Source organism: Antennarius striatus, chromosome 23 (genome assembly GCF_040054535.1).
Source record: "Antennarius striatus isolate MH-2024 chromosome 23, ASM4005453v1, whole genome shotgun sequence".
NCBI classification, from domain to species: domain Eukaryota; kingdom Metazoa; phylum Chordata; class Actinopteri; order Lophiiformes; family Antennariidae; genus Antennarius; species Antennarius striatus.
Window position 1 is genome coordinate 10,807,182 of NC_090798.1, and position 27,203 is coordinate 10,834,384.

At 45.0% G+C, this 27,203-nt stretch overlaps 2 protein-coding genes across 11 annotated transcripts in view; both read left to right on the forward strand.

Annotated features, from left to right (window-relative positions):
• Positions 1-18,737, forward strand: part of LOC137590407 (collagen alpha-1(XXV) chain) — a 103,921-nt gene extending 85,184 nt beyond the window's left edge. For 2 of the 10 annotated variants that reach the window (XM_068308005.1, XM_068308002.1), the window contains exons 10-32: positions 1,201-1,233; positions 1,839-1,874; positions 3,391-3,435; positions 4,536-4,598; positions 5,747-5,815; positions 6,300-6,344; positions 6,538-6,582; positions 6,768-6,845; positions 7,072-7,095; positions 7,781-7,825; positions 7,946-7,990; positions 8,153-8,233; positions 8,316-8,378; positions 8,496-8,546; positions 8,897-8,923; positions 9,951-10,031; positions 10,330-10,365; positions 10,829-10,882; positions 10,964-11,017; positions 11,210-11,236; positions 11,488-11,541; positions 12,699-12,785; positions 15,329-15,599. In XM_068308005.1, coding sequence (XP_068164106.1) covers positions 1,201-1,233; positions 1,839-1,874; positions 3,391-3,435; positions 4,536-4,598; positions 5,747-5,815; positions 6,300-6,344; positions 6,538-6,582; positions 6,768-6,845; positions 7,072-7,095; positions 7,781-7,825; positions 7,946-7,990; positions 8,153-8,233; positions 8,316-8,378; positions 8,496-8,546; positions 8,897-8,923; positions 9,951-10,031; positions 10,330-10,365; positions 10,829-10,882; positions 10,964-11,017; positions 11,210-11,236; positions 11,488-11,541; positions 12,699-12,785; positions 15,329-15,490 — 1,305 coding nt within the window. In that variant the 3' untranslated portion in view covers positions 15,491-15,599. Of the gene's footprint in view, positions 1-1,200; positions 1,234-1,838; positions 1,875-3,390; positions 3,436-4,535; positions 4,599-5,746; positions 5,816-6,299; positions 6,345-6,537; positions 6,583-6,767; positions 6,846-7,071; positions 7,096-7,780; positions 7,826-7,945; positions 7,991-8,152; positions 8,234-8,315; positions 8,379-8,495; positions 8,547-8,896; positions 8,924-9,950; positions 10,032-10,329; positions 10,366-10,828; positions 10,883-10,963; positions 11,018-11,209; positions 11,237-11,487; positions 11,542-12,698; positions 12,786-13,120; positions 13,199-15,328; positions 15,600-16,362 lie in introns of those variants that run through there. The other 8 variants (XM_068308009.1, XM_068308010.1, XM_068308011.1 and 5 more) reach the window with 8 other exon arrangements.
• Positions 18,738-18,892: 155 nt separating this feature from the next.
• On the forward strand, positions 18,893-26,545 carry etnppl (ethanolamine-phosphate phospho-lyase). Its single transcript, XM_068308014.1, has 13 exons — positions 18,893-19,499; positions 19,779-19,897; positions 20,014-20,173; positions 21,694-21,768; positions 21,952-22,045; positions 23,075-23,191; positions 23,892-23,974; positions 24,218-24,443; positions 24,584-24,738; positions 24,824-24,913; positions 25,262-25,392; positions 25,520-25,587; positions 26,173-26,545. The coding sequence occupies exons 1-13, from the start codon at positions 19,426-19,428 to the stop codon at positions 26,278-26,280; spliced, it is 1,500 nt and encodes a 499-aa protein (XP_068164115.1). The 5' UTR covers positions 18,893-19,425; the 3' UTR covers positions 26,281-26,545.
• The last annotated feature ends 658 nt before the right edge of the window (positions 26,546-27,203 follow it).

Here is a 27,203-nt window from a genome sequence, read left to right on the forward strand (position 1 = left end):
GTCACAGTAGTTCATGTTGGAAAAATAAAACTCCCATTTTGTGCTCAGGTTCGTCGGTTCGGTAGCAGAAAAGTAAAATGTTAGACACCTCGCAGCTTTGGGATTAAAGCTGGTCTCGGATTTCATCTTTCCGAGTTTTATAGTGGAAAAAAAGTTAATTATACATCTCATTCATAGCTGGACTGCAGGTTTAAGATGGTGAAATATTTTCTCGTTTGTTTTTTTTGTGAGATGCAGCAACTCGGAGCAGATGTGGGGCGTTTTTTTTTTACCAACCCCTCCTACTCCGCCAGAAAGCAACAGGTGTAAAAGCAGCTCTGACGTTCATGTTTGTTTTATGGAAGCAATGATTCAATTAAAATACAGAAGAAAGTCCAAAAAACGGGCTCCGGTATAAAGTTTCTTTTTTTATGAGACCACCACAACATGACATCCATGTTTCTTTTGAAAGTTTTTGACCCCAACCATTTTCGCTTTGTCGCGTATAAACCAAAGTCTCTGATTTGTCTTTAAGTATGCGGTGCTCACAGCTAAGCTAATCTTTTTGCGCCTTTTTGTTAAGAAACATAAATATATTAATGTGGGGGTTTTATATATGGGGGAACAGGCCTGCAACAAAGCCCAGCTGTAAACAGTAACACGGTTTATTGTCCACAAAAAAATGGCTGCAATTAAACATGCCTAGTGTGCAGCATGTCGTAATGACTCCCATAAAAGCCCAGGGCGAGAGGCATTCCTCGCGCAACTTCTGAGCCTTCTGAGGCGTATGTGCACAGAAACCACAGAGTCCACTTTGAGCTAAAGACCCCCGCTCCCGGTTCCCACCAAACACCCATAATTATGCTTGTTGGCCCCTTGTTTTCTGTATATTATTACTGTACGCTGCAGGAGTAACGCAATCCGCAAGAAAAGGACTGGGATCTGGTTGTCTAGAGGACTCCTCTGGAAAAAATGGGGCACGAGCCGCTCCTGTCTCCTCCCAATCCAACGCCCAACCTCAGGAGATGCCCTGATTTTAAAAATGCCATCTTAAAATTGATTTAATCTTCTGGTTTTGACTTAAAATTGTTTGTGTGGCATCGTTTGTGACGCCACGCTGTGCGTTGTTGCGTAGAAACGGGCCTCTGAAGGTCTCATGATGCGTTCAGTGGACTTTGAGTTGTGTAACTTTTATATTTGTGTTTATGGCCTCTTTCCCAGGGGGATGCAGGCTCCTCTGCAGCTGGCATCAAGGTAAGAGCCCGGTTATTGCAAAGGGTCAGTCTATATTTCCTACCTAAGGATTGAGTCATGTTGGTGCACCCAGGGTGTAGCGACTCTGGAACAACCCTACACCTGACCTTCCAATTTCATTGTACATCTGTATAATGACAAAATAAAGACCTTTACCTTTACCTACCTCCGTCATCATGGTTTTCATTAGGAGGCTGTTGCACCAACTGCTTGCAGTTAGACAGTGATGTTTAGGTGTAAGCCTGACCTCTTTAAAAAAGGTCAGCAGCAACAGGTTGAGGCATCTCGTTGGGTTGTTTCTTGGAACCAGAAGTAGAATTTTATGGAGGAGAGAATTAATATTTTCCTTTATTGGACTTAAAACTAGAAATTGACGTCATAATTTCGAAAGAAAATGCATTAAAAGTTTACCCTTGACTTCTACCTCATTAGAGTCGCCCCCTGCTGGCCATAAGAAAGAACAAAATTTTAAAGTGCTCCTGCTTTGGCTCCACTTTTTAGACCTGGAAGCATTGTCTATATTTTATAGTCGGCCTTTAAAAAAAAAAAAAAGTGGCACAACACAACCCAGAAATGAAAACGGAAAACTTTTGTATGTATTACAGGGTGAACCTGGAGAACCCGGACGAAGTGGACACAAGGTAATAAACGTCCTCTGCTGCACAATTGTTGTAACACGTGAAAATGTTTTATAGAAGGTGAAGTTTTAGTCCAAAAGAATTCTAAATCAGCTGCTTTACATGGGGGTGGGGGTCACCTTGAATGTGGCCCTCCAACAAACAGTATGAGGTCGTCGACATGTCGACACAACAGATGTCCTAAAACTTTTGGATATTTGTTCATTTTGTCGTAATCTCTACTTTTCCCTGAACCCAGCAGGTGTTTCATCAAATACTCAAGTTTAGGTTGTAGCAGCGTTTGCCGTTTGTTCTCGCCGACGAAGCGTTCGGCACGCTTTTCTGGGCCAACAAAGGAAGGCGGCAGAACTTTGTTAAAACGTTTGCTGATGACAAACTAATCGGACAAGCATGCGGCAGAAGAGGAGCTATTTTCCTGCAAAATAGAAACCCATTACTCGTCCCTTGCTCGGTCTCCATCTAATTATACTTTTTAATCCCGAGTGCTGCACCCCATTAAACCCCCCCCACCCTCCCTCTTTCCTCCGTTTGAATGAACCGGTTCCAGACGGACAGAAGGGCTTTTCTAAACTGTTTTTTTTTTTCCTGCTGTGCTACAAAGGAACACTCATCGCCTCACTAATTTAGCGACCGCTTTGTCTTATCTCTCGTTTTACAGCCGCCCCGTTTGCACCGACACACTCCAAAGTCGTGCGTCCGTCGTAACGCCGATCGCGACATTGCCTCGCCGTTCCACCTTAAATATTATTGTTGGATGGCGATCGTCTGGTGAAGTGGTGGCAGTCCTCAAGAAAGGCCTATATTCATTAGTTTTACAATGCTTTCATTAGCCTCGGTGGAAATTCGTAGCCCTCCCTCCGATCCCCTGAGTGCCATTCCAGTTGATCATTTTCGTGTGGCGCTACTCGTTTCTTTTCATATGCCATAAATATAATGTTTCGTAAGTCTTGCGGAGGCATCGCGAAGGACTCGACCTCTGGTTTTTCCACTGTTCAGTCAAACTACTGCGCGTTACTCAAAGTTGCATGTAATGGGAGTCTGGAGTCGACAATGTCCCGACCTTGGTAGAAGGAGGACGAGGCCAGCTCTTGACTTTCAGCGCTGCCAAGCTCTAACGACCCAGAAGCCACAGCATCTCTCTCAAACAGCTTTTGCAACTTTAATCCAAAGAATCTGACAGTTGTTCCCTCCAGAAACCAGAACTTTTTGCACCTGCCCAAACCAATAAAATCGTAGACTTTGCATTTTGCGCAGGATTGAGCCTCCTAACAAGCACTAATCACGGCGTCAAGCCACGGCTGCATGAGTTGGTTTGAGAGTGCATGTGCAGAACCCACCGCTAGCTAGCGCTGACTGCAAGCAAAATCAACACGCTGTTATAGACAGCGGGCCGCGTTACTACATTACAGCACAAGTAGAAGGTAGCCTAGAGCTAATAGAGCCCCCAAAGAGCCCGCAAACGAGGCTCGACTCAGCTTAGCTTGGCTTGGCCGTAACGTGTCACACTCTTCCTGTGTAGGGAGAGCCAGGACTACCAGGGCTGCCTGGACTCCCAGGGATAAAGGTAATGCTTCAATATTTTTGTCCCCAGTCTTGTCCCTGCTTATCGCCTTCAGCCCACCTGTAGAGCTCAGAAAAGACATCTCATCGCTTTGCCTTGCCTCTCGTGCGACACACCGAGGTGTCACTGTCTTGCTTTACCTATCTCCATCAGCTAAAGTGGCAGAAGTTGTTACTACTCACGGTTAAAAGTAAAGAAACCAAACAGTTGATGTTTGAGATCTGAACATGCTAAAAGTTTGCAAGACAGTGTTTTATTTCAGATAGCCAATAGCGTAGCAGACTCTAAATGTATGAATTAAAGAGTTCTCCATCCTGGAAGGAACGCCAAGAGACAAAATGTGCAGGATGGGAAGTTGGATTAATTAGAACTTCAAACTCGGCTTTTAGTGCAGATTTTGACTTTGATGTAGAGAAAGGCTCATCGTAATTCACCGTCATTCTCTGCTTGAAGAATAACAACCGCCTCTGTGTCGGCATCATTAGCTTCAAATGTAACATGTACACAAGGAATGCTTGTCATGTGCTTGCCTTGTAAAGAAAAGCCTTTTCATTCGACGTTTTATACACTTCTGTTTTTACTTAAGATGCCTGAATGCTTGATGGATTCTAACAGTGTTTTGCCAACGTAGCGCCGGCAGGTTCTCGGCACGGGATTGCACTCTGCTTCTGCACTCTCGGCTCAAAGTTTAAACATTTGAGAAGCAAAAGTCATTTAACCTCCTGGAAAGGCTTCCAGCGTACCGAAGTTATTGTAGGCGGGGAATTACGCCTTCAGTCAAATGTTATTTGAATCAAATCAAGGGTGGCAAGATATCCTGGAAGCTCCTGAAGGAAATGTAAAAATGTTTAAGCTTCTTATCGTGTCCACACTTAAGCAGAACAACTATTTTTATGTTCTCGTTAATGTTGTAATGAACGAGTGCGAACCCAACAAGCCGCTGAAAATGAAAAGTGCGACCGCTGCATGTTTCCTGAGTGTGTGTGTGTGTGTGTGTAAGCATGCCTGTTGTTTAGCACTCGTCAGTGGCGGCGAAGGTCGCGCTACACCAGGAGAACAGTCGAGGAAGGATTCATATATCCACTTTTTGTTCTATTTTCCAGGGCGAGCCCGGATTCCTCGGCCCCCAGGGAGAGCCAGGCCTCCCAGGACTCCCAGGAACTAAGGTGTTGTGACTCCCGCATCCCACAGAAATCTTGATTTCACCAAATATTTTCCACTCATTGTGACATAGAGAGCATTTCATGTCAGTGGTGGCGAATGGCAACGGTCAGGACAGATTTTTTATAGCAGCCTGTCGGCGTGATTGGCATTAAAATCCATAATTTCTCCGCTGTTAGGGTGTTATTGTCCATTATTGTCATTCCACCGAGGTGATTAAGGCCGTGTTTCTTCTAAATGTCACTTGCAAGTGGTACGAATGAGCTAATCCACGCTGCTTCCTTTGAGTCGTGACATTATCACGCCGAGCAGCCAGCAGCGATAAGCCAGACACATTAGATTTAATGTTTGCGTTGTCGTTTTGCATCAAGCTGTTTGCAATGCATTAATAATCAAGATGTATTAGACTCATAATGTCCTCTGGTGTGTCTCTGGTGGTTTGTCAAATGTCAGAAGGTAGTTAAGGAGTAGGAGTTTATTTGATGTCTTTGGAGTGTGTTTAAATTTCCCCGCAGGTTTGATCTCAGGAACTTCTACGTGATTTGTGAATCGCTGCTGCCAGAAGTCTTTTATAGAAATTTATTTTCAAGTCATCATCCCTAAGTGGTTATTTGAAGAGAAAACCAACGCCTAATTGACTCAGCATGCTTATTTTCTAGTATCAGCAAAGAGAATTTGACAAGAGGTGCTCTGAGTTATGCAACATCGCCCTCTAGTGGCCGGTAGACTCACGTCAGTCTTGCAGGCGTTGCGCACAACTCTGACTCCAAGGCTGAATTAAAGGACAAAGAAGCCTGAATGCATGATGCAGAGCTTTCATTCAATTTTCCCCTTGCTAGAGGTCACCATCCACCGGGTAGACAATTGCAAATCCGACATATTTCTGCTGACTCGGCGGCGATATCTAGCATTCGCTGAGCGATCTGTCGACTCAGCAAACTCCGGAGAGGCTGTGGTACTCTCCTCGAGGACGTCCTCTGTGTCGGAGAATTGAAAATTTACTCCTGATGTTCATAAAATGCATGACAGATTTTCTCCTGGCTGCAAATGAGGGGTTAGAAACGGAGCCTTGATTGACGGCCTTGATTGACGGGCCCCGTTAAATTAAGTTTTGCTGTAAGGGCAGGAATTGACCCACCTGTGTCTTATACAGGGTGAGAGAGGTGAACATGGCCCCCCAGGAAAGGGTGAAAGAGGAGAAACTGGACCATTTGGACCAAAGGTGGGTGATTTTTGTGCTTGTGTGCATAAAAATACAAACGGGACTCAATTTCACCTGAGTAAATAATAGACTTTGCTGCCATCTAGAGCCTTGCAGATGTCACTGCGTGCTCTGATGTTCTCAGTTTTAAAACATAAGAGACGATCCCTGTAGGAAATATTCTGGCTAGTCCATTAAAGCTTTGTGTTGAGTCCAAGTCGTCCCCCTGGAGTCAATAAACCAGGTTTTAATGAGTCCACCATTGTTTATGTCTGGCACCGACCCAACCGGTAGACGATTCAGAGATCACGTCCTCATAGAAACCCCCAGAGTGAAGCACTGCTTTGTCCACATGAAATAAACACTCCATCCCCTGCGTGGCGTCTTAAAAGCCGCTTCTATTAGCATCACCTGATGATGTATTTCTTGTGCAAACTCGACTTTTTAAACAAATTTTATTTTTATTACGTCTCTTATATTGGGACTCTGTTTTCTTTGGGGACAGGGTTCACAAGGAGAGGCCGGTACACCCGGTCCCAAAGGGTCAAAGGTCAGCCCTGCATGTTTACTTTAAATATGGAGAACATGGCTTCTTAATTAATATGATCTCTAATTACGTTTACTTTGTTTTATTCAGTGTTTTTCTTCATTCCTTATGTTATACCATAATAAAATGATTTCAACATGCAACGACGTGCCCTGCCCCATCCAGCGGGTAATTGATTGGTTCTTGTTGTCCACAGGGGGACACTGGAGATAAAGGAGACTTGGGATCCATCGGCCCGAGGGTAAACCAGCATCAGATATCTGTGTTCCTGCTGCCCCAACATTCAATCTATGAAATGTTAATACGCGCTTCTCGCCATTAGGGGGCAGTGGTCACTCTTTCATTTCTGTATTACCAACCCATTTAAAAGTCATTTTGAGCTGCCTGAAGCGGTAAAATGTGTTTCTGTATGTCAACACCATCCAGGGCCCCCCAGGACACAAAGGAGACCAAGGAGCCACCGAAATCATCGACTACAACGGAAACATCCAGGAAGCTCTGCAGGTCGGACAAGTTATCCTAACGCCATCCTGAATGTTGCGTCCGCCAGAGGCGACGCTGTAAATTCACAAATGATTTGTTTGACTTGAGTCCCGATGAAGAACTTCGTCCTCGTCTTCTGTAGATATGATGTTCCCTCTGGGGTGTGCAGAAATGTACCGACTCCTCTTTGACCTTTGCATATTATTTCTCACCTCTTCCCTCTTTCCTCTCCTTCGGCCTTCTGCAGAAGATTACCACTATTACAGTGACGGTAATTAGGCTCTCCTGTTTGTGTTTTGTCATCTTTATAAATGAGTCATCCTTATCCTCGCACGGGCCCGTCCCAGGCTACACCTTGGTTTGCGCTGCCGCCTTGTTTGGTTTTTTTGCGCTCCCTCAAACCACCAGCGTATTTGTCTAACAAGCACTGTGTTTCTGCTTCTTCACTGCCTCACATGCTGGTAATTACGAAACAAACTCCTGCAGAGATCATTGAATAAAGGAGGATCTCCAGAACAGTTTGGGATAGACAGACTCAAGACTCATAGCTCACAGCTGAGCTTCTGGTCCTGACCTGGAGAGTCTTTGTTCTAGAGTTGTAATATCTTTTTTGTCCACATTCATCACATATAATGTCCCAAACGATCATTTCCACACAGCAAATTTGTGCTTTAACTCCAGCAGCGTTGATTCCTACCATATGTGCCTCTCACATCTGTCAATGACGATTACTTAGGCCATCAGCTTGCGCTAACGTGTTTGACTTTGGCATGTGTCGTTCACCTGAGCATCACACTTCATGACCGATCGCTAACATTTTTTGTGCTGCACTTTATTGCAATGGTCGGCACCATTGTCGAGGGAACGTAGCTCCCTGGATTTAAGATATCGATTAATGCCATTCCCCGATTTAAAGATTGTCTCCTCTGGGTAGTAGAAACGTTCTTTGTCTTCAGGGCCCTCCTGGACCAGCCGGGCCAATGGGACCACAAGGTGTGAAGGTAAACGTTTCCCATCCCTATATACAAAACTGAATGTTCTTTTTAAAAAAATCATTGTTCATAGCTGTAAAATCCAACAAGTTGTTTCTGTGTTGAATGGGTTTTTTTTGTTTCCATCAGGGGGATCGCGGTATGCCTGGTCTCCCTGGACTAGATGGAGAAAGAGTGAGCCCATTTTTGTTGAATAATCATGCATTCAATGGATTTTACTAAATAAAATATTAAATTCTGTTATGTGGTACACAAAAAGGGATCAACTTGTTTTTTGGAATCAGGGTTGTAGATCATTTCCAACCCTCAGTGTGGACGTTTTGCCTTTTTTATCAGGGCTACAAAGGTTCCAAAGGAGACATGGGAATGCCCGGAGCGTCAGGGGACAAAGGGACCACAGGTTTACCTGGTCTACCTGTAAGAACCAACATTTATACGAAAAAACAAAAGATCTTTGTTTTCATGACAACCTTTTAAGACGTAAGATGTTGTTCCTCAGGGCGTGAATGGGATGAAAGGGGACAAGGGAGATTCGGGTCTACCTGGTCCTCAAGGTCCTTCGGTAAGTCCCATGAAGATGTTTCTGGTGACTTAAACATATTTGAGTACTTAAACTATAATATATAAAATGCAGACAAAACACTATTAAATTCTAAACATATTTGTTTGCTGTCCTCAGATCAGCGGCCCTCCGGGACCCCTGGGGCCTCATGGACCCCCAGGACCCATGGTGAGGGTTTCGTCTACATGTACAGACTTTATACATGCAACTAATGCCGTTGACTATGAATAACTATGCATTGAGCTGCTGAATAGCTGCACCTCCTCCTTATCTCCAGTCGCAAACCGCAAAGTGCGGTTTGTTAATTATTAATGATGCACGAATGAACACAAGTGACAACATTGTGATAACACAATGCAGCACCGCACAGAACATGTACAACACAATGTTTAACTCTTATGATGTGTGTTATATGACTATGCAGGCCTCTGATAACGGCATTCAGACGCCGCTGCTGTTTAAAGGTTGAATTACGGAGTAAAGATAGTCGAGAAAACAAGTTGTTCTCCTGCTTTCAGGGCCCTCATGGATTCCCTGGACCAAAGGTAGGTCTCCAGAAAGTACATCATGCATGTGTTTTTCGTAAATCACACTTCCGTGTCAAACATGACTGGTTCTAAATGAATGGATATCAATCCTTCGACTCTTCCTAATGCACCCTCGCTGTTTCCTGGAGAAACCGAGTTACTCTGGCAAATGATTTTCAAGACATTCTGATTGGTCTATGCCAAACCAGGAATAAAGAGGAATGATTCCGATGCCACCCACTTTTACTCAGAAGTCAGAAATTCTAAGTTCCCACATGGATGTTTTAACTGGAAGGTCGGAACTCCATGGGGAATATTCATGGGGAAGTGTTGCTAGTCGTACAGGCAAACCTGCGCAAATAGTTGGTCATATTCCACAATGTTCATCTTATATTCCAACTGGAACGTGGTCACCTCAGGTGCGACATCATTCCTGGTTCTGACTTCCAACCGCCCAGGGTGCATGGAACAGACAAAATGCCATGTCCCAATTCAAGGACTGCCTCCTCCTAAAACTGCGTTTGCAGAAAGAGTATTTCTCAGCAGGGCAACTTGGCCTGTCTCCATTCAGAGACTCCTTCAAGAACATCCTGGGAAGGATCCACTCGATGGCTCCGTCCTTCTCAGGCCACACTGTCCCAAGAGGTCTTGTCCAAATGAATGTCAACTCCCACAATTAGGATGACTGTCACTACTTCTACTGTGCTACATTTTATTAAATAACACATTATGGGTGCTAATCATCTCCAAGTGCTGCTGCTATTGTTGCTAGGCAACAGGTGCACCTTCATATGACTTCTACTTCAAGGCCAGAAAGTGAAGAGTGTGCCTTTTGGACTTCATAGACTAGGTCCTTTGGTCTGGCCCCTGGGTCATGATGTGAGGACAGACACTGTCACACTTGTTCACAACAACAGGTCCAGGACTTCAGATTGAATTACCAACCCGAAGCAGCCGATTATACAGACGAGAAAGAGGTCGATGCCGTGTTTGACCAAGACCCAGAAGATGATGTCGTTTTTGTCATCCTTTGTTGTTCTTTAAGGGGGAGCCAGGTTTGCATGGTATGAAGGGTATGCGAGGGGAACCGGGACACAAAGGGGACCGCGGACCACTGGGTCTACCTGTGAGTACTAACCGAACACCAAGATAGTCCCAACCTCAGATACCTTTGGAAATCTCCCATTTATGTTCGAATTTGTGTGCGTGAGTCTGTGTGAATGTGTGTGTGAGCGAGGGACGATATGGTCCCGCCCATTTGCTACCTCATTTTCATTTGCCTGGGCTGACTATTTTATGGCCTCCCTGTAACCCACAGTGTAACTTAGCAGTTGTGAACCCTGCCATCAATCTGTCCTAATAACAGTGTTCATCTGGTACTAATCCGCCTTGTTCATGTCACTCATACCTCCATAACCACACAGGGAGCCTCCGGCTTGGACGGCAAGCCCGGAATTAGGGTGAGTGTCATGTGACCGAGAGGCTTCACCAAACTTCTTTTGTCCACCTCTTCTTCCATACTGTCGCCTAAGTTTCCTCCGGTTCCCGACCACCATCGGCCCATTTTACTGCATTTCATTGTGACTGAGAAATAACGATGGGATGTTATTGCTAGGTATCACAAGCTAATTTAAGCCGGACCCACTTAAGTTATCCAGAACCAGATATGATCCCGTCACAGAAGGCATTTCAAGGCTCTTGTTTCGTCCTGTGTTGCATTAACTCAGTATTAACACACACTCATGCATTAACCGTGTCAGTACATGTCCTCGTGGCCGATGCACGTGCATTAGCAGCTGGTTTTAGGTCACACCAGGTGGGAATAGTGAACGTCATCTTGTATTTACTTGGAAAGATCGACTTTAACTTGGATCAGTGAGGATACATGACGTAAACTCACCGCGCCAACGCTCATCTTTGCAGGGTACTGACGGTCCCCCGGGTCCAGCTGGTCCGGCCGGTCCAAAAGGCGACATAGTAAGATTTACTTTTGATCATCGCTTCATGATGTCATTTTAAAGTCTTTGTATGACGGCAGTGTTGATTTTCTGGTGTTAGGGTGAGAGGGGAGCGCAAGGCGAACCAGGACCAAGAGGACCTTACGGACTTCCTGTAAGTACGAGGAGGAGGAAGTGTATCTCCATTCAGGGATTATTGATGATCTGTGAATATATAAATCTTTATTATTTGACCAAAAAAACAAAACTGAGTCCAGAGCTTTGCTAATTTGACCAAGAAACCTTGTGCAACAGTTGTGTATTACCTTATCCCAGTATGACCGTTCTGAACTTTCTTCGTTTCTAGGGAGCTGCTGGAACGCCCGGCCTGGATGTAAGTCTCCTAAACTTCTTGTCTTTGATGGGATGCGCTTGATTTTTACAGCTAAATGTGATTTCTCTGCAGTTCTGAACAATTTCCTTCAAAATCCCTCCTTGTCGCTCATCCCTCCACTTCCTCATTTTACTCTGCTTTCTCATTTTAGTTTGCTTCATCTTCCTCAAAGCGACTCTTTCTTTGCACTTTTTTTTTATTTTTTTTTTTGCTCACTGAAGATAAATTAAGCTGGAGTTGTATTTTTCCAGGGGTTGCCAGGCTTAAGGGGAGAGAAAGGCGACGTTGGGGAAAGAGGAGAAAAGGTAGATGTAGCGGAGAATTTATGGCTTGTTGACCTAACATTCCAGAGGACTGATGTCAATGGACAGTGACAGGAAATACCCCATAAACGTCATTTAAAGTGGCTAGTTTTAAAACGCGTGGATTAATAAATATAAAAGAATAAGGATGGGGAGCTTTTGGGATGTATGTTAGGAACCCAGCAGGTTGTCCTAGAGTCTTCAGAGTAATCCGATTACAACTCCTTACAACATAAAGCTGCCTTGGCGTTGACATATCATCCAATGAGTCGTCTCGGTTTCGCTTTCTTTGTCCACCTTTATGAATGATTTTTCATCTCATTTTCTCCCAAGAATCACCAATCAGATCTCACGTCCAGGTGCGGGAAAAGGTGTCGGTCCATTGACAACAGGCTCTTTTTGTTTTATCTCTACGCATGAACGCATTTTACAAAAATCACTTCAGCACCACGTGTTCCCCGAGCCGGTTGGACCCTCTTTGCTCGTTCACGCTGTAGTCTAGACCTTCCTGTGCTCAGTCTGGATGTTTCCTGCTTAACCTTCACCTACTTCCTGTGTGTCCTTTAACAAACTGTATCCCGTTCCTCAGCACGAATCTCACTTGTGATTCTGAATTAATTGCGCTGATGTTTCCTTAAACAAACCCTCCATGTTGTCAAGTTTGACTGTATGCAAATGCGGACCCTTAAATTCACAGAAACGCGTCAAAAACTGCACTTTTTTTACGTCACGTTTGTGAATACTATGATGTTCTGTCCTGTTGTATTTTCCTGTTTGCATGCTTTGGTAAAAAAAACCCAAAAAAAATCCAAACTAACCCAGAAATGAAAGGATGAAGTATAAAAGTGTTCCTCTGGAGGTTTTTCCCCTGATGCTCTTTCTCCTCCTTCGTGCCCTTTGACACCTGATGATCAGCTGTTTTTTGTTTTTTTACTTCTCCCTTCTTTACGCTTCCCTCTTTTATTTTTTTTGTTCTCCTGCCCCCCCCCAATCCCCTCTGATATCCCCCTCCTCAATCTAACATCCACCGTGTCTCTTTCCTCTCTGTGGGCCACAATTCCTCTTTTTAATCGCTCCCCTCCTCCCCCTAATAGCAGTGCTGTCCAAAAAAACAAAAAAAAACCCCCAATGTTAACTTGATCAAATGGTTGTATTCACAGGGGGAGAAGGGAAAGAAGGGCAAAAAAGGGCCTAAGGGCGAGAAAGGAGAACAGGGTGCCCCTGGATTAGATGCACCCTGCCCATTGGTATGTCCCAACCGTGAGCTGGAGGTCGCCTCCCCGGTCGTGTAGAGCAGTCGTCCCCAACGGGGATGAGCCCCCCCTCCTGTGGCTGAACAGATGCCCGACTTCCCGCCAATCACCTCTTGACAGATTTGACTCCAAAAACACGTCATTAAATACGAACAACTACCCCATAACGGCTTCGTCGTCGTGGCATCGGCGAGCTCACAGGGCGGCTCCTCCCTCGTTTCCTCCCCCCTCCCCCACTACTCTTGCGTCCCGTCGTAGCTGCGGACGCCAGGGGTTAAAGGTCGTCCACGTCTCTCCCAGTAACACTCCTAGGTCATTTTTGCAAACAGGGTTTCCGGGGATTTAAGGGTGAAAAGGGGGAACCAGGGCAGCCAGGTCTGGACGGGCTGGATGCCCCGTGCCAATTGGTACAGTATTCCTGTTTTTCCTGCACCTGTTCTTGTATCCATGCATGCTGCTCACCTTCAACCACGACCGGAAAGCAAAACCATGCATGTGTGTAGAGCTGGACACGCCTCACGTCCATCACGATCACATCACCATTTGTGTATTGTTAGACAGCATGCACGAACACAAAACCTCACTAACGTCCTGACCGCAAGCAGCCTCTTTGAGCTAACGCACATTCCAGGTCAGACGCACTAAAACCTTCTTGATTATCGGTAAAACCGATTCTTTTTCTGTCCTCTAACTGGAACCACTCCCTCGATTAAAACCAGAAAACTGCCTTTCCTTCCAGCTGATTCCTCAGAAACCATTTTTAACCCGATGCTAACACAAAGACTCCTTCAAGCTGACGTCCATGCTAACAGCCAACATGGACCTCCCCAACCTCCTCCTGCTCCTTTTTAACTCCTTTTTCCTGATCTGCATTTGTACCAATTGGGCCAGACCATAAATTAAAACCAAGAAATTAAACCAGTTGCTGCTCTAGAATTATTTTAGACGAGAATATGACTTTTTCATGATGATGCTTTCTGCGTGTGATGTGTGCTAATGTTCCGATTATAAATATCAGTTTAGAAGTCCGTATAATGATATCCAGTGTCATCTCATCACATCCACATCCGCACAAACAAGCTGCATTAACTTTATTATAACGCCCTGGTTTTACTATAGTATATATTGCTCAGCTGTGGAGAAACTATAATAAAACCAGTCGAATCAAATTCCAGTGCATGAGCTGCTGGGTATTTTAGCTATTAATGGTGTGCATGAATAAAGAAACGCTCCTGCAGGAAGATTTTCTTTATACAGTGGTACCTCTACTTACGAAATTGTTCTGGAAGAAATGACGCAAGTATAAAATTAAGTAGAGACGTGTTTTCCATGCAAATGCTCTAATCCGTTCCAAACCCCCCAAAATTCAGACATAAATGTTTTATAAAGCATAAAAATGCATCAAAACATGTAACAAATACATGTTACAATTAGATTATTACACAATAGAGAGTTGTGCATAAAGTAATAAACAAAGAATAAAAATAATAATGATGGTCATTTACCTTTTAACTGCTGTCCTCATTGTTTTTTGCCCTCTTTGGTTCATGCCCTCTTGCCCCACCATGAACAACAGAGTGAATTCCAGTCCTCCTGAACTTCTCCAACCACCCACGTGACGCCTTAAACTCCTTAAACTTCCTTTAGTTTTAATAACGTGGTGATTGTAGATGCATTACGGCCATATTCTTTGGTGAGATCAACCAAACGCATCCCTTTTTCAGGCTTTTCTATGATCTCTTGATTTGTTTGTACGGACAAAAAAACTCTTTTCTTCGTCTTTTCTTTTCCTCTTTTCTCCGTCACTTTCTTGGGGTCCATAGTGAATACTCTAACAGTTAATATATTTGTGCAAAACTATCAGAACACCTCACGGGTCGAGGGCCGAATGCCGAACACTCCATAAGCACCGTTCTAGCTCCACACATAGGTGGAGTGACATCCCTCTTAGCCAATGGGATGCCAGGAAGATACTAATAGGTAATAGCCAATGGCAGAGCAGCTATGAGAATGTTGCGTTCATGAACCTGTGGGAGATTGGAGTATCAGCCGATACTGTGTTTTTTACATTACGTAAGTCGAAATTTCTTTCGTAAGTAGAGGTCGTATCTTCCTGCTGAGAAATTTCGTAAGTAGAAAGTAGAGACATTCCTAAGTAGAGGTACCACTGTATATAAAACACTCAATGTGCAATTAGCCAAACATGAGGAGCGATTACCCATAAAAAATAAATAAATAAATAAATAAATGTATATAATATATATATATATATATATATATATATATATATATATATATATATATATATATATATATATATATATATATATATATAATATACCAGAGAAGTTTCTCAATCTGCATGCAAACTTTTGTACGATGAGAGATTTTCTCTCAATCATTAACCGGGTGCACTTTTTTTTTTTTTTTTTGCTCTCATGGGCTAAAATCCACTCATTTATCACTTATTAACAGTCAATCTCCTGTTTTTGGTCCTGATGCTTGTTTTTTCTTCCCTGCTCATCTGCGTCCAACAGGGTCCGGATGGATTACCGATGCCCGGTTGCTGGCAGAAGGTAAATCAGGTCTTGAGTATCTGTCCGGCTACACGTTTATACAGAGCGATCCAAATATCAGGGTCGTCTCCAGGGGAATTCTGGGTCCAGAACTTGCAGCTGGGATTTAAAAATGGACTTTAAATTCTACCGACTCCTAATATTTTGTTCGCTCCGTTTTTGCATGCAACAACAACCAATCAGGAAGCGGAGTGAAAAACCACCTTCACCTGTTTGTCTTTCTTTTCTCCTGTGTTTCCCTTGCAGTGATCGCTCTAACCCGAAACGCATGGAGTTTGTAAATAATGCTTCTTTTATGGTATTTATAGTTTTTTTTTTTTTAATGGATTTAAAGAAAAGAAAAAAAAGTCTAAAAGAAAAGAAGTCTATGTGTACAACGATACAAAACGAGATGCTTCGCGCCCTAAGCTGCTTCTACTCACATCACCGTGTGGACACACACACACACACAAAAAAACAACAACCCAGAACCGTGTGTGTGTGTGTGTGTGTGTGTGTGTGTGTGTGTGTGCGCGCTCACATCCACATCGTGGTGGAGTTCAGATCCCCGGCGGGGCGGCGAGGACTCAGCTCCGTAGTCTTTGCATGGCTCAGACTGGAGCGGCGCCGCCCGGACGGATCAGGTGGAGGCGTGCAAAAAAAAGGAGGCGGAGCTGGAGGAGGAGTCACAGGAGGGGGGGATCTGGACTTGCTCTCTAACACCAAACGCTTGGTGTTTTGTGTTGTTTCGTCTCAACAGTCTCACCCCCCCACCGCCCGCTCACACAGCAACAGACTAAAAAACATAAGACTGTGCCAAACAGAACATTTGCACCCCCCCCCTGCAAAAGCATGAGTATTATCCTGAAACTGTATATGTTCTGTACATACATGTAACATGTTTTGTGGTTGCGTCATGGCTTCTGCAGCAAAAGAAAAAAAACACTAATGCCCCCCCCCCCCCGGAACTCTGAATTAGTAATCTGTTGTTGTCGTTTTGTTTTTTTAATCCCAAGGGAGTCACGCCATGGCTGGTAGCCTGAACGCCCCCCCCCCACCTTCCCTCCAAGAAAGTTAAGATTTTTGTTGCTTTATTGTGGTGATGCCTGCAGGGGGGGGGGGGCAGCAGGGGTGTGATCTCTGCAGGTTTTCGCTGTTGCACTGGGCTCAGCATCATCGGCGCATGTCCAGATAGGACGCGGCGAGGTGGGAGGTGCTTATAGCAGGACCACCCCACCCCCCCACCCACCCACCCACCACCGTAATGACAGGAAATGAATTCATCCCGACTCGGATTGGAGATCGGTTGGATTTTGCAAGGAGAGTCGCCGGGAGCGTCGTGGATCCGATCACCCTGTCCGTCCCAGAAGGGGGCGCTAACGGAACGGAACGCTGCCATGTTTGTTTTCTTTATTTTTGCTCTTGTTTATCTTTGTATTTTGTGTGTACTAGCCTTCGGTGCCTCGAGCTTTTATTCATTCCTTTATCAGATCATGTACGATTATATATCTTTAGAGTGGTGGGGGTTGGTGTTCCTCTGAGACCCGCTCTCGGCCCGTCGTTTTTCTCACGATTCGCGCCCCCTCGTGAACGAAGTATCGCGATAAGGCGCGCCGCTACGTGTCGCGACGATTGAAGTTGTTTGAGCGCCGTGTCGGACGCATCGGGCGTGGTTTTTAGGGTTTTATTTCTTCGTTTAGGCGATCACGTCACGCCACATGTTCCTGTTGTCTTAAGCGCGTAGAACACACCAACGTCAAGCTACATTTACAGATTCAGTTTTCACACACCGTAGTCGAACTGGTGGCCAGTTGCATCACATTCCGTATCAGATGGAGCAAAAAAATTGGAGCTATAATGATTTAATCATCTTTTTTATATTTCGTATATTCAGTAGTCGTTATGCAAGGTGGCGTTTTTCTTCGGTGCTGGAAATACGTATGAATATTTACTTTTAGAGGAACGACATCGCTGTTGTGTTGTTTCAGCATCCAGAGGTCGGGGTGGGCGGGACGGTTTGAAGGACAGTTTACGATGATATCGGCGCTCGACTAGCAGAACTACGCAAACAGCTTTTCTTTAGCGTTGGGTTTGTACGGAACGATTTTTGTGCATATACATATATATATATTTGTCTCGGTATTTCAAGTGGTACGTTATTTATTTTTCTATCATTTCTTAAATGAAGGCATTTGGGTTCTGGACACCATTCCTTTCGACCGTTTCAAGCCGTCGATGTCGGGTTTTATTTCCCGTTTCGTTTTTTTTTTTTTTGTTCATGAAGATCGTGCTCCGGCATCACGGTACAGTTATGCAAATCGCGTTACCGTGGAGACCGGCGTGCATTCGCTTCGCTTCTAATTTGCGGGCCTTACAGTGGAACACATCTGCTTTTATTTAATGCCGTTTGTGGAAAGGCTAACTACACACACACACACACACACACACTTCTCTCTCTATTTACATTGAATGTAGTTTGATATTTGTATAGTTGAGTATTAATGTACTGTTGGAAAAATATGTGCTCATTTGACAAAAAGTGCAATTTATACTTTGGTCAACGCGTGTGGCATCAAACGCGGCTGCATCGTCACTTCGTTGTGATTTTACGACTCCCTTTGAGTCTCGTTACCCTGGAAACCACTACCTGGAAAAAAAAACAACTTTATTTACTGCAAGAAAAACAAATGTAAACGACAACTTTTTGTTTCTGTACGACTTCAGATCGGTTCTCTTTCCTCAGATCCAGTCCTTTCACTCCTGATATGTTATTTCCACTAGCTAATATTTACTAAATTCACATGTTGCTTGTTTTTTTTAAAAAATTGTGTTTTGATTTCCAGCCTTAGTGACGCTATTTGTTGTCACACTTTAGCATGTGCAGCTAATTTTTGATGGATTTTTTTTTTTCATTCTTTTGATTTGATTGATTGATTGATTGATTGTTGTTTCTTTGTTCAAAACTGGATTTTTGTTTCAAAAGCACCAAAAATGTTTCACTGATTTCACTCTTTGGTTGGTGGGGTGGGGGTTAAAGGGGGAGGGGCTCCATACGACACATTTATCGATCACGTTGAGGATTTATTGTTAGTTTTCCTTCTTCCTTTTATCATCTTTGAGTGTGCGGGATCAATACAAACCTGCTTGGCACCATCCAGACACAGGTGATGAACACACCTTTACCTGCATTCACACAAAGTCTGTACAAAAACGTCGGGGGAAGATATTGAAATTAAAAATCCGTTTTCGAGTTGAAATTACGTTTTTGTCTGTGTGTTCGCTCCTGCGTTTGTGTTCCAGGTTTGTCTCCCCACTAAACTGGAGTTTCTTTAGAGCCGCTCGAGTTCGATTTGACTGTACCGTTGGAGCCAAATAAACAGTCTCTCAATGACGTCACTCTGTAGTCCTGCTTTCATTGGTTGAATCAGATGTCATTCAGAACAGCTGCAGATAAAAATCAGAATTTCAACTGTGAGAAAGACATTTTTTTTAAAATCTATGCTTCATTTTATAAATCCAGAGTCGTAAATCATTCGGCCAAGTTGCTTTCATTGGGAAAAACCAAAATGGCAAATGTGCTTGCATCAGCTGTTTGATGACGTCATATTCAGATCTCCTTGTTTGAAAATGTGACGTCATCAGGATTTTTCAGACTGAGCTCAAACTCCATCAAAAAACAATTTTTTGTTGATGTTTTTATGTATCTATATTCATGAAAACAATCCCTTTTATCATGGGCTTGTCACCATGGCAACAGATGGGTGGACTCGGTGTTTTGTCTTTAATGTTTCATGGACTAAAGCAAATATCTAGACGCGCAAAATGAGACGCTTGGCATTGGTTGTCGTGACACGGAGGAGATGGGCTTACGACAGCACACACCTGTGTGACGTCACGACCCATAAACAGCTGTCAGGTACGAGATTCCGGAGCGGTCTGCTAGGTGGCAGCACGACAGAGCGTCCACGCACCGCCGGTGACGCGCCGCCGCCGTGTTTTCCTGCGCGTATAAAGGCGAGTGAGCGGAGCGCGGCCGCAGCACCGTCTGCGTGTCCGTGGGGAGAAGAGAAGTGGGTCGGATGGACGTCAGCGAGATGTCGGAGGAGAAACTGGACAAAAAGAAGACGCTGGCGTTGAGGAAGAAGCACATCGGGTAGGAGCGGTGACGTCCTCTGGTTATTTACGCGTTAATTTCATCTCTCCACAACTTTCTGTAACTTCTTTTTGGAAAATACGCGCGGCGACCTCGGTCAAAAACCACTTCCGATTGGTCCATGTGGTTAATATTTATGTTTTTTAAGCCAAGCAGCTAAATAATTAAACATACTTGAGCTGGTTTTTCCATTCGTCGTCACGACGACGCGCGTTGGAGACGTCGGGTTTCGGCTGGTTTTACGCACAGGTTTAAGCGCTAACGGCAGCTCTCCTGCAGGCCGTCCTGTAAGATCTTCTTCAGCCACAACCCGATCAAGATCGTGCGCGCCCGGGGTCAGTACATGTACGACGAGAAAGGTCAACGCTACCTGGACTGCATCAACAACGTGGCTCACGGTAGACACACTCCTGCACAATAACACGACTGGATTTGCATCATTTTCCACAGATGTTCTGCTTGTGTCAGCCTCAACTTCTTCATTCTGATCCATCTGTGCATCCTCTCCTCTCAGTGGGCCACTGCCACCCCGATGTGGTGAAGGCGGGGGCCCAGCAGATGGAACTTCTCAACACCAACTCGCGTTTCTTGCACGACAACCTGGTGCTGTATGCGGAGAGGCTGCAGGCCACGCTGCCCGACAAGCTGAGCGTGTGCTACTTCGTCAACTCCGGGTGAGTACGCATCACCAAACGCGACAGACGGGCTCCTGAGGCTGCATGAAGGGTGGGGTTCTAATTAGGATTCTGTATGTCGGGTTTTATCCGGTGGAACCGCTTGGATTCAGGTGCAACAGTTTTAAAGGTGTTTCTCCTTTCGGGAGGGGCGAAAATGGAGTGGCAGGTTGCTGGACTGGATTTTAGGGTGTGATGGAAATCTGTAAGCATTCATGGCACTCCCTGAGCGTCTAGACATCCAAAATGAGTCGACTGCATTTGTGTTCTAGTTACTGATTCACATGTACAAACAGGAAGCATCCTGTTTATCATGGCAGATAAAGAACGGATGGTATATAAAGCATACGAACTCTGCACCGAACTATCAGCTGAGGGAATAATCCTGATGAGAGGTCAGGGCAAAGGTCGAGAGGTGTGTGTTTGTGTCGCTGCTCGTGGAAAACAAGTTTAATATTACCTGAAAATGATATCAATGAAGTCGGAGACCAGTTGTCATGTGTGGACACGTCCTGGTAAACAAGGAGACAAAGCCTGACGAATGTTTGTGTCGATTCCGAAGGGAGGGGACCGACATCCCAGAGGAGTGGAGACTGTTAAAAACATTAATGAAATGTTATAAACACTAATTAAACTAGTGAAATGTTACAAAGCTTTTGCGTGGGAAGATGATGATGGGGCAGAGGTCATCGTCATAGCACCAGGAAATCCTTCGCTTCTCTTATAAATGATAATAACAGGTGTTCTAACACTGTTATAAGAATCTGAAACGTCACATTTGCCCTCTTCCTGATCTTTTTCAAAACTTGAACCTATGTGTGGTTATTACAGTGTTGTTACAGTGTTATAACTGTTATTAGTGTTAATATTATACAGTAATCCCTCGTTACTTGCGGTTAATGAGTTACAGGACCACCCACAAAAAACAACATTCTGCAATATAGCAACAAACTATTTATTATTTAAGGTAATTTAAATGTTTTTGGACCCTACCCATACTGACATTAAACCACCTTATTATCGTATTACCTTTCCCCACACTCTGATAGACTGTTTAAAGTGCTTTTGGGTTTCACGAAAGTGAAACTTCTGGGTGTAGTCAGCCAATAGCATGCGCGTACAGTATCACATGACTAACTACTAAAAATCTGCGATGTAGTGAAGCCGTGCATCTCGAAGTGCGAACAAGCAAGGTTATTTTAGCGTTAATTACAGTTTTATAACAGTGTTACAGTTTGTGTAATAAGCCCGTGGGGTGGAGGTGGCGATCGCCCTCTGACCTGTCCCCACTGATTGTTTCCATTGTGATCCCCCCCGTCAACAAACACATTTAACGGCTTTAAGGGGAAACAAACAACCAGGTTGTAACGGAAGCCCTTTTCCGCTGATGAACGGATTCAAGCCGTATGCTCATGGGAAGTGTGACATCTACCTGATTGATAGGCTAACTGTAGCTTCTCATGTGTGTTTTGTGGTCACTGAGTAACTCTAACCCCCCCCCCCCCTTCTTTGAACTTTAGCTCCGAGGCCAATGACCTGGCGCTCCGCCTGGCATGGACGTTCACGGGCCACAAAGACATCATCACCTTGGAGAAGTGAGTGGCGAGATCCAGCCGGTTTACCTCTGATTTGCATGTTTTGTTAGTCAGAGCTTGAGACGACTGTGTGTGTGTGTGTGTGTGTGTGTGTGTGTGTGTGTGTGTGTGTGTGTGTGGTGTGTGTGTGTGTGTGTGTGTGTGTGTGTGTGTGTGTGTGGTGTGTGTTTGTTTTGTGTGCAGCGCCTATCACGGACACGTCTCCTCCCTCATTGACATTAGTCCCTATAAGTTCCACCAGCTGTCGGATGTTCAGCGGAACCAATCCGTCCATGTGGTGAGTGCTCCCCCCCACCACCCCCCAACCCCCACCACCCCCAGCTCACCCTGCCCCCAACACACTATGAAAATACCAATGATTCACTCTGCACCGCCGGGTCAAAGCAGGTCACCGGTGGTGTGTGAGGACACACACATGTCAGAGCTTGAATCCACACGTTATTCTTTCCGCTGGAAAGTGAATTGCGGTATCTGCAGCTCCTGCACCAATCAGGAGTGACGTCTGCAGATACAGTAGAACCCCGAGATACGAGCTGATCAACGTACGAGTTGTTTGAGATACAAGCCGTCGCTCTGTCCATATTTTTGTTCAACATACAAGCAAAAATCTGAGATACGAGCCGTGCTTTGGGATACCATTGCTAGTTGGTGGATGGATACAACATCATTGAGACCGGATCTCGTTCTCATTGGTGGAGTAAAGACGTAGCTCGTGTGTTCTTGTGACCTTTGCGTTTCTTTTCCATTCTTTATCATTGTTTACATAACTTATATATAATTAATTATACACAGGAAAAGTCTGCATGTCTATTGATTGATAAAAATGTTTTTCTGTATTTTTATAATTTGGGCAATTTGGGTCTTTTTTACGAGCCTGGAATGGATAAAAATGATTTTAGTAGCAGTAAAAGCATTTTGATATCCATACCTGAACGCGTAATGCATATGAATTCGATGCCAAGTGGGGTTGTGTGGCTGGTTCCACCTGCTGGGATCGTCTCAAACCAGTTCTGGTATTGCGTGTCAGATGTATGTAATTACACGCAAGGATGCAAAACACGACAGTGGCACGATTTAAGGCTCAGCTCCCAACTGTGTCACATGTTGCTTTTGGGCTGAATGCGAGACGAGCGCCGCCAACAATACGAGGTGTCATACTGAAAAATGCAAATGCACAACCTGTCTGAGCAGAACTGAATGACCTTCCACCTCCTGTATTTGCTTCTTAAATATCTTTGGAAGTTTTTCTTTACTGTGAAATAAAAGTGTTGCCTCGGGTTTTCTTGTATCTCCATTTCCTGTCCAGGCTCCAAGCCCAGATGTATACAGAGGTAAATACAGGGCGGACCACCCCGACCCGGCCACAGCGTACGCCAACGAAGTGAAAGATATCATAGACCGAGTCCAGAAGGAAGGAAGAAAGGTACGACATTGGCGCCGATGTTTGGCCTCATCCACCTGAAGTGTCGTTTGCCTGAATGTCTTTTTAAAAGATGTCTCTTCTTTCAAGGAAATGGCCCAGATTTACAAACCAGTCTGTGCTGGTATGTTAATGGTGTGAGCACCAACACCAGTCCCTGAAACTTAATCCTTCTGCCTCCCAAACACTTAAATACCTATTAATGTGTCTCAATAAAACGGGGAACTAAACCGGGCTGTCTGGTTCTCAGGGCTTCACCTCAGTAGGGTTCACTGATTTAACTGCCCTGCTCTTTAACAATAACTCTTCTGACTTTTTTTCCATCTGTCTCTTTTCTTCCCTTCCCTTCTCCTCCCTGTTTTATCTCCCATATTCCAGGCTCAAGACAAGACCTCTGGGTTTTAGGGTCAATTCAGCGCTCAAGGCGAGTCTTTAGCGTCCGAACAAGAGCGCCGGGAGTCCAACCCGGAGATTGTAGAGAAAGCCTTTTGTGGCTGGAGGAGCCCACAATAACGCTCTCCTTTTTTAAATGTTGAACCCAGCTGATCTGCAATGGGCTGGATCCCAACTTTTCTCCACAGTGACCTCCTGCTACCGTCACTTCTTCCGCCGGAGAGGGCGCGTCGGAGACATCCGAGCTCGGGCTGATTTGCCGTTTAGCGGCTCGGTTTGAGATTGACAGGCCTGTTTGTCTTCTATGCAGATCGCTGCGTTCACTGCTGAGTCACTGCAGAGTTGTGGTGGGCAGGTAATCCCTCCCTTAGGCTACTTCCAGCAAGTGGCAGAGTGAGTATGCCAGTCGATGCACTGATTTACTGTCTCGCCCCTATAGAATGATTAAAGTGTGTAAGTACGATCGGCTGACGTCTGAAATGAAAAGTGAAAGTAAAAGCCTGCTTTGAGATATCGTCAGTATTTTAGTCTGTGTGATGTTTTAATCTTTAAAATTTGGTTCGTATTACGTTGCATTGCTAGATGAGCCGCTAACGGGTACTTGGGGGGGATGTCGGGGGTTGTCTTCGCCTACAGGCACGTCCGCAAAGCTGGGGGTATCTTCATCGCGGATGAAGTCCAAGTGGGCTTTGGGCGCATCGGCACCCATTTCTGGGCGTTCCAACTCCAGGGGGAGGACTTTGTCCCAGATATCGTCACCATGGGGAAGCCCATCGGCAACGGACACCCCATGTCTTGCGTGGTGACAACCAAGGAGGTGGCAGAGGCCTTCGCTATGACCGGAATGGAGTATTTCAACACGGTAAGAGAAGCTTTGTATACCAAAGGGAGTTCCACGAAGAGACTGGCAGCTCCGTGCCAACCTTGGCATCTCGACAGGAAGTTTGTAATTAGCAGCTGCTTTCCAAATTATATGTGTATGTGTGCGTTTGTGTGTCTCAGTTCGGCGGTAACCCGGTGTCGTGTGCCATCGGCCTGGCCGTGCTGGACGTGATCGCCAAAGAGGATCTCCAGGGGAACGCCCTGCGCGTCGGGCAACACTTGACTGACCTGCTGGAGAAGCAGAAGGAGAAGCATCCGCTGGTTGGAGACATCAGGTAGACACACGACCCCGGGGGACTCAAAAATAAATTATGACATTAGATTTCAAAATAAAAGCCGTTGACCTGTCTCATCCTGTAGGGGTCACGGCCTCTTCGTCGGGATGGAGCTGGTGAAGGACAGGCTGAACCTCACGCCGGCGACGGCGGAAGCTCAGGAACTCATATGTCAGTAAGTGTGAAACGTCGCTGGTGAAGAACAAAAGTCACACATCTGTGTGGAAACGCCGTGGGATGTTTTCCTACCAAGTGGCTTCTCCGGTGTATTTGTTCTCATGGGCGTGAGATAATTGTCGCAGCCTCTCTGACCTTTAATTTGACCTGTAGTTTTGGAAAACACGCTCCACCAACTGTCAACACGACCAAACTATCCAAAACAAATATTTGTTACCTTAAAGACGGCACGGGATCGAACGAGTCCCGACTTCACATTCAATGGAATGTTTAAAGTTTGGAACAGGTATTTTTAAATGACTCCACCCTTTTGTTTAAGTTTGAAACTCGTCTTTTTTCGCCTCAGGCTCAAAGAGCAACACATCCTCCTCAGCGCCGACGGACCTCATCGCAACGTGCTGAAGTTTAAACCCCCCATGTGTTTCACGACGGAGAACGCCGACCTGGTGGTGGAGAAGATCGACCGTATTCTCACAGGTGTTTCTTCTCGCCCTGCAGTTTGTTTCCAGGTGGCGCCGCTCGTTGCGGCTCGTGCGGTATTTGAAGCAATCGGGTTGCGTAACGGCAGCTTGTTGTCTCACGTTGTTTGTTTTTATGTCTCCAGAACTCGAGGAAGCGTTGGCCTTGAAGTCGCACAACTCACCCGGGGTGGAGGACAGCGGGAAACGAAAGGTAAAAAAAAAAATTATATATAAAAATGCATCAAAAACAGTTACGACTTAAATGGTTTAAAATACAGTAATCCCTCGCTACTCGCTCATGCTTCCAGAACCACCCGTGAAAATCGAAATTCCACTTATCGCAGCAAGCTATTTGTTTTATTATTTTTCGGAAATTTTTCGGAAATTTTCCCACACTCTTATCAACTGTTTAAAACACTTATAATTGTTTCTTTAAGACAATTATAAGACTCTCGGAACACAGCGCACTTCTGGATGCTGTCTGCCAATAGCATGAGCGTACGGTATCACATGACTACCTACTAAAAATCCGCGATGTAGTGAAGCCGTGCGTATTGAAGCGCGAACAAGCGAGGGATTACTGTATTCTAAGTATGAATACCTCCTAAATTTTCATAAAAATTCGACTCATATTTGCTGACTCATCTTAATACCCGGTCTTCACTTCTGACGTCTGGTTGCATAATTGAACCCGTTTCGTTAAGTGAAACGTGTCTGATGTCTGAAGGCGCTCGCCGTGACCCAAAAATGGGTAACCGTGGCAACCCTAACTGCTTGTTGTCTGTTTCATTTCAAGCTGCCGATGGATGAAAACGGACACCAGTCCTGCGGAGGCTTTGCACACAAGAGAGACGGCAGCCCAGGACTTCCTCAAAGACAGGAAACCAAACGCCTCAAGACGTAACACCCGCCGTCAGCCGGCGCCGATCCTCAAGTGCCTTCATGAAAGCTGTTGAGCTACTGATTTGTGGTATCTCAGGATTGCAGCATCTTCTCAGGTATTGTTGGTAAAGACTTTGGAATCATGCGGCTCCTTCAGAACGAGGATGTGATGCTTTAAAAACAAGTTTCCCCAACCGGTTTGATCGTCTTCACTTTCAATTTTGCCAACATGTATTTTAAAATGAATGTCAAATCATGTAATTTTTGCATTAAAACATTAAAACACAGTCTTCACTGGTTCACTGGTCTGATTGGCTTGTTGGGTTTTTCCGTTTGTTAGTAGTCTGGAGTTTGTTGTGAAGATATTTAAGGTTGAGTGACAACCAGACTGGACCAGTTCTGGTGACGAGGTGTCTTTGAAACATTTCTGACTATAGATGGAAATCCGAAAACATCCCGTGGCGACTGAAGGGGAAAATATGAGCTTCTCACCGGTTGATTCCCAGGGGTTAACACCCCCAGCTGGGTGGTGTCAGCAGAGAATGCGCCGAGGCGAACACTCCTGATGGGGGCCTGGGGGGGGGGGTCATGTTCCAGCCTGTCTCAGGTCAAACAGGAGCGACACCGTTTGACGAGCCAGCAATTATGTCAAAACATGCTGTTTTAAAAAACCTTTAAGGCCAATCCAAAGGCTGATGGAACCTGTTTATGATAGAGTGTGATAGACAATAAATGAATAAAAATGTAAGGATTACATTTTTATACTTAAACTCCACTACTTGGGGCAAAGACTCTCCACCGACCTGAAGAGGGCACACCACCCTGTTCCGATCGAGAACCATGGCCTTGGATTTAGAGAGGCTGATCCTCATCTCACTCACGTCACACTCAGCTGCAAACCATCCCAGTGCATACTGAAGGTCCGGTTTGATGAGGCCAACAGGA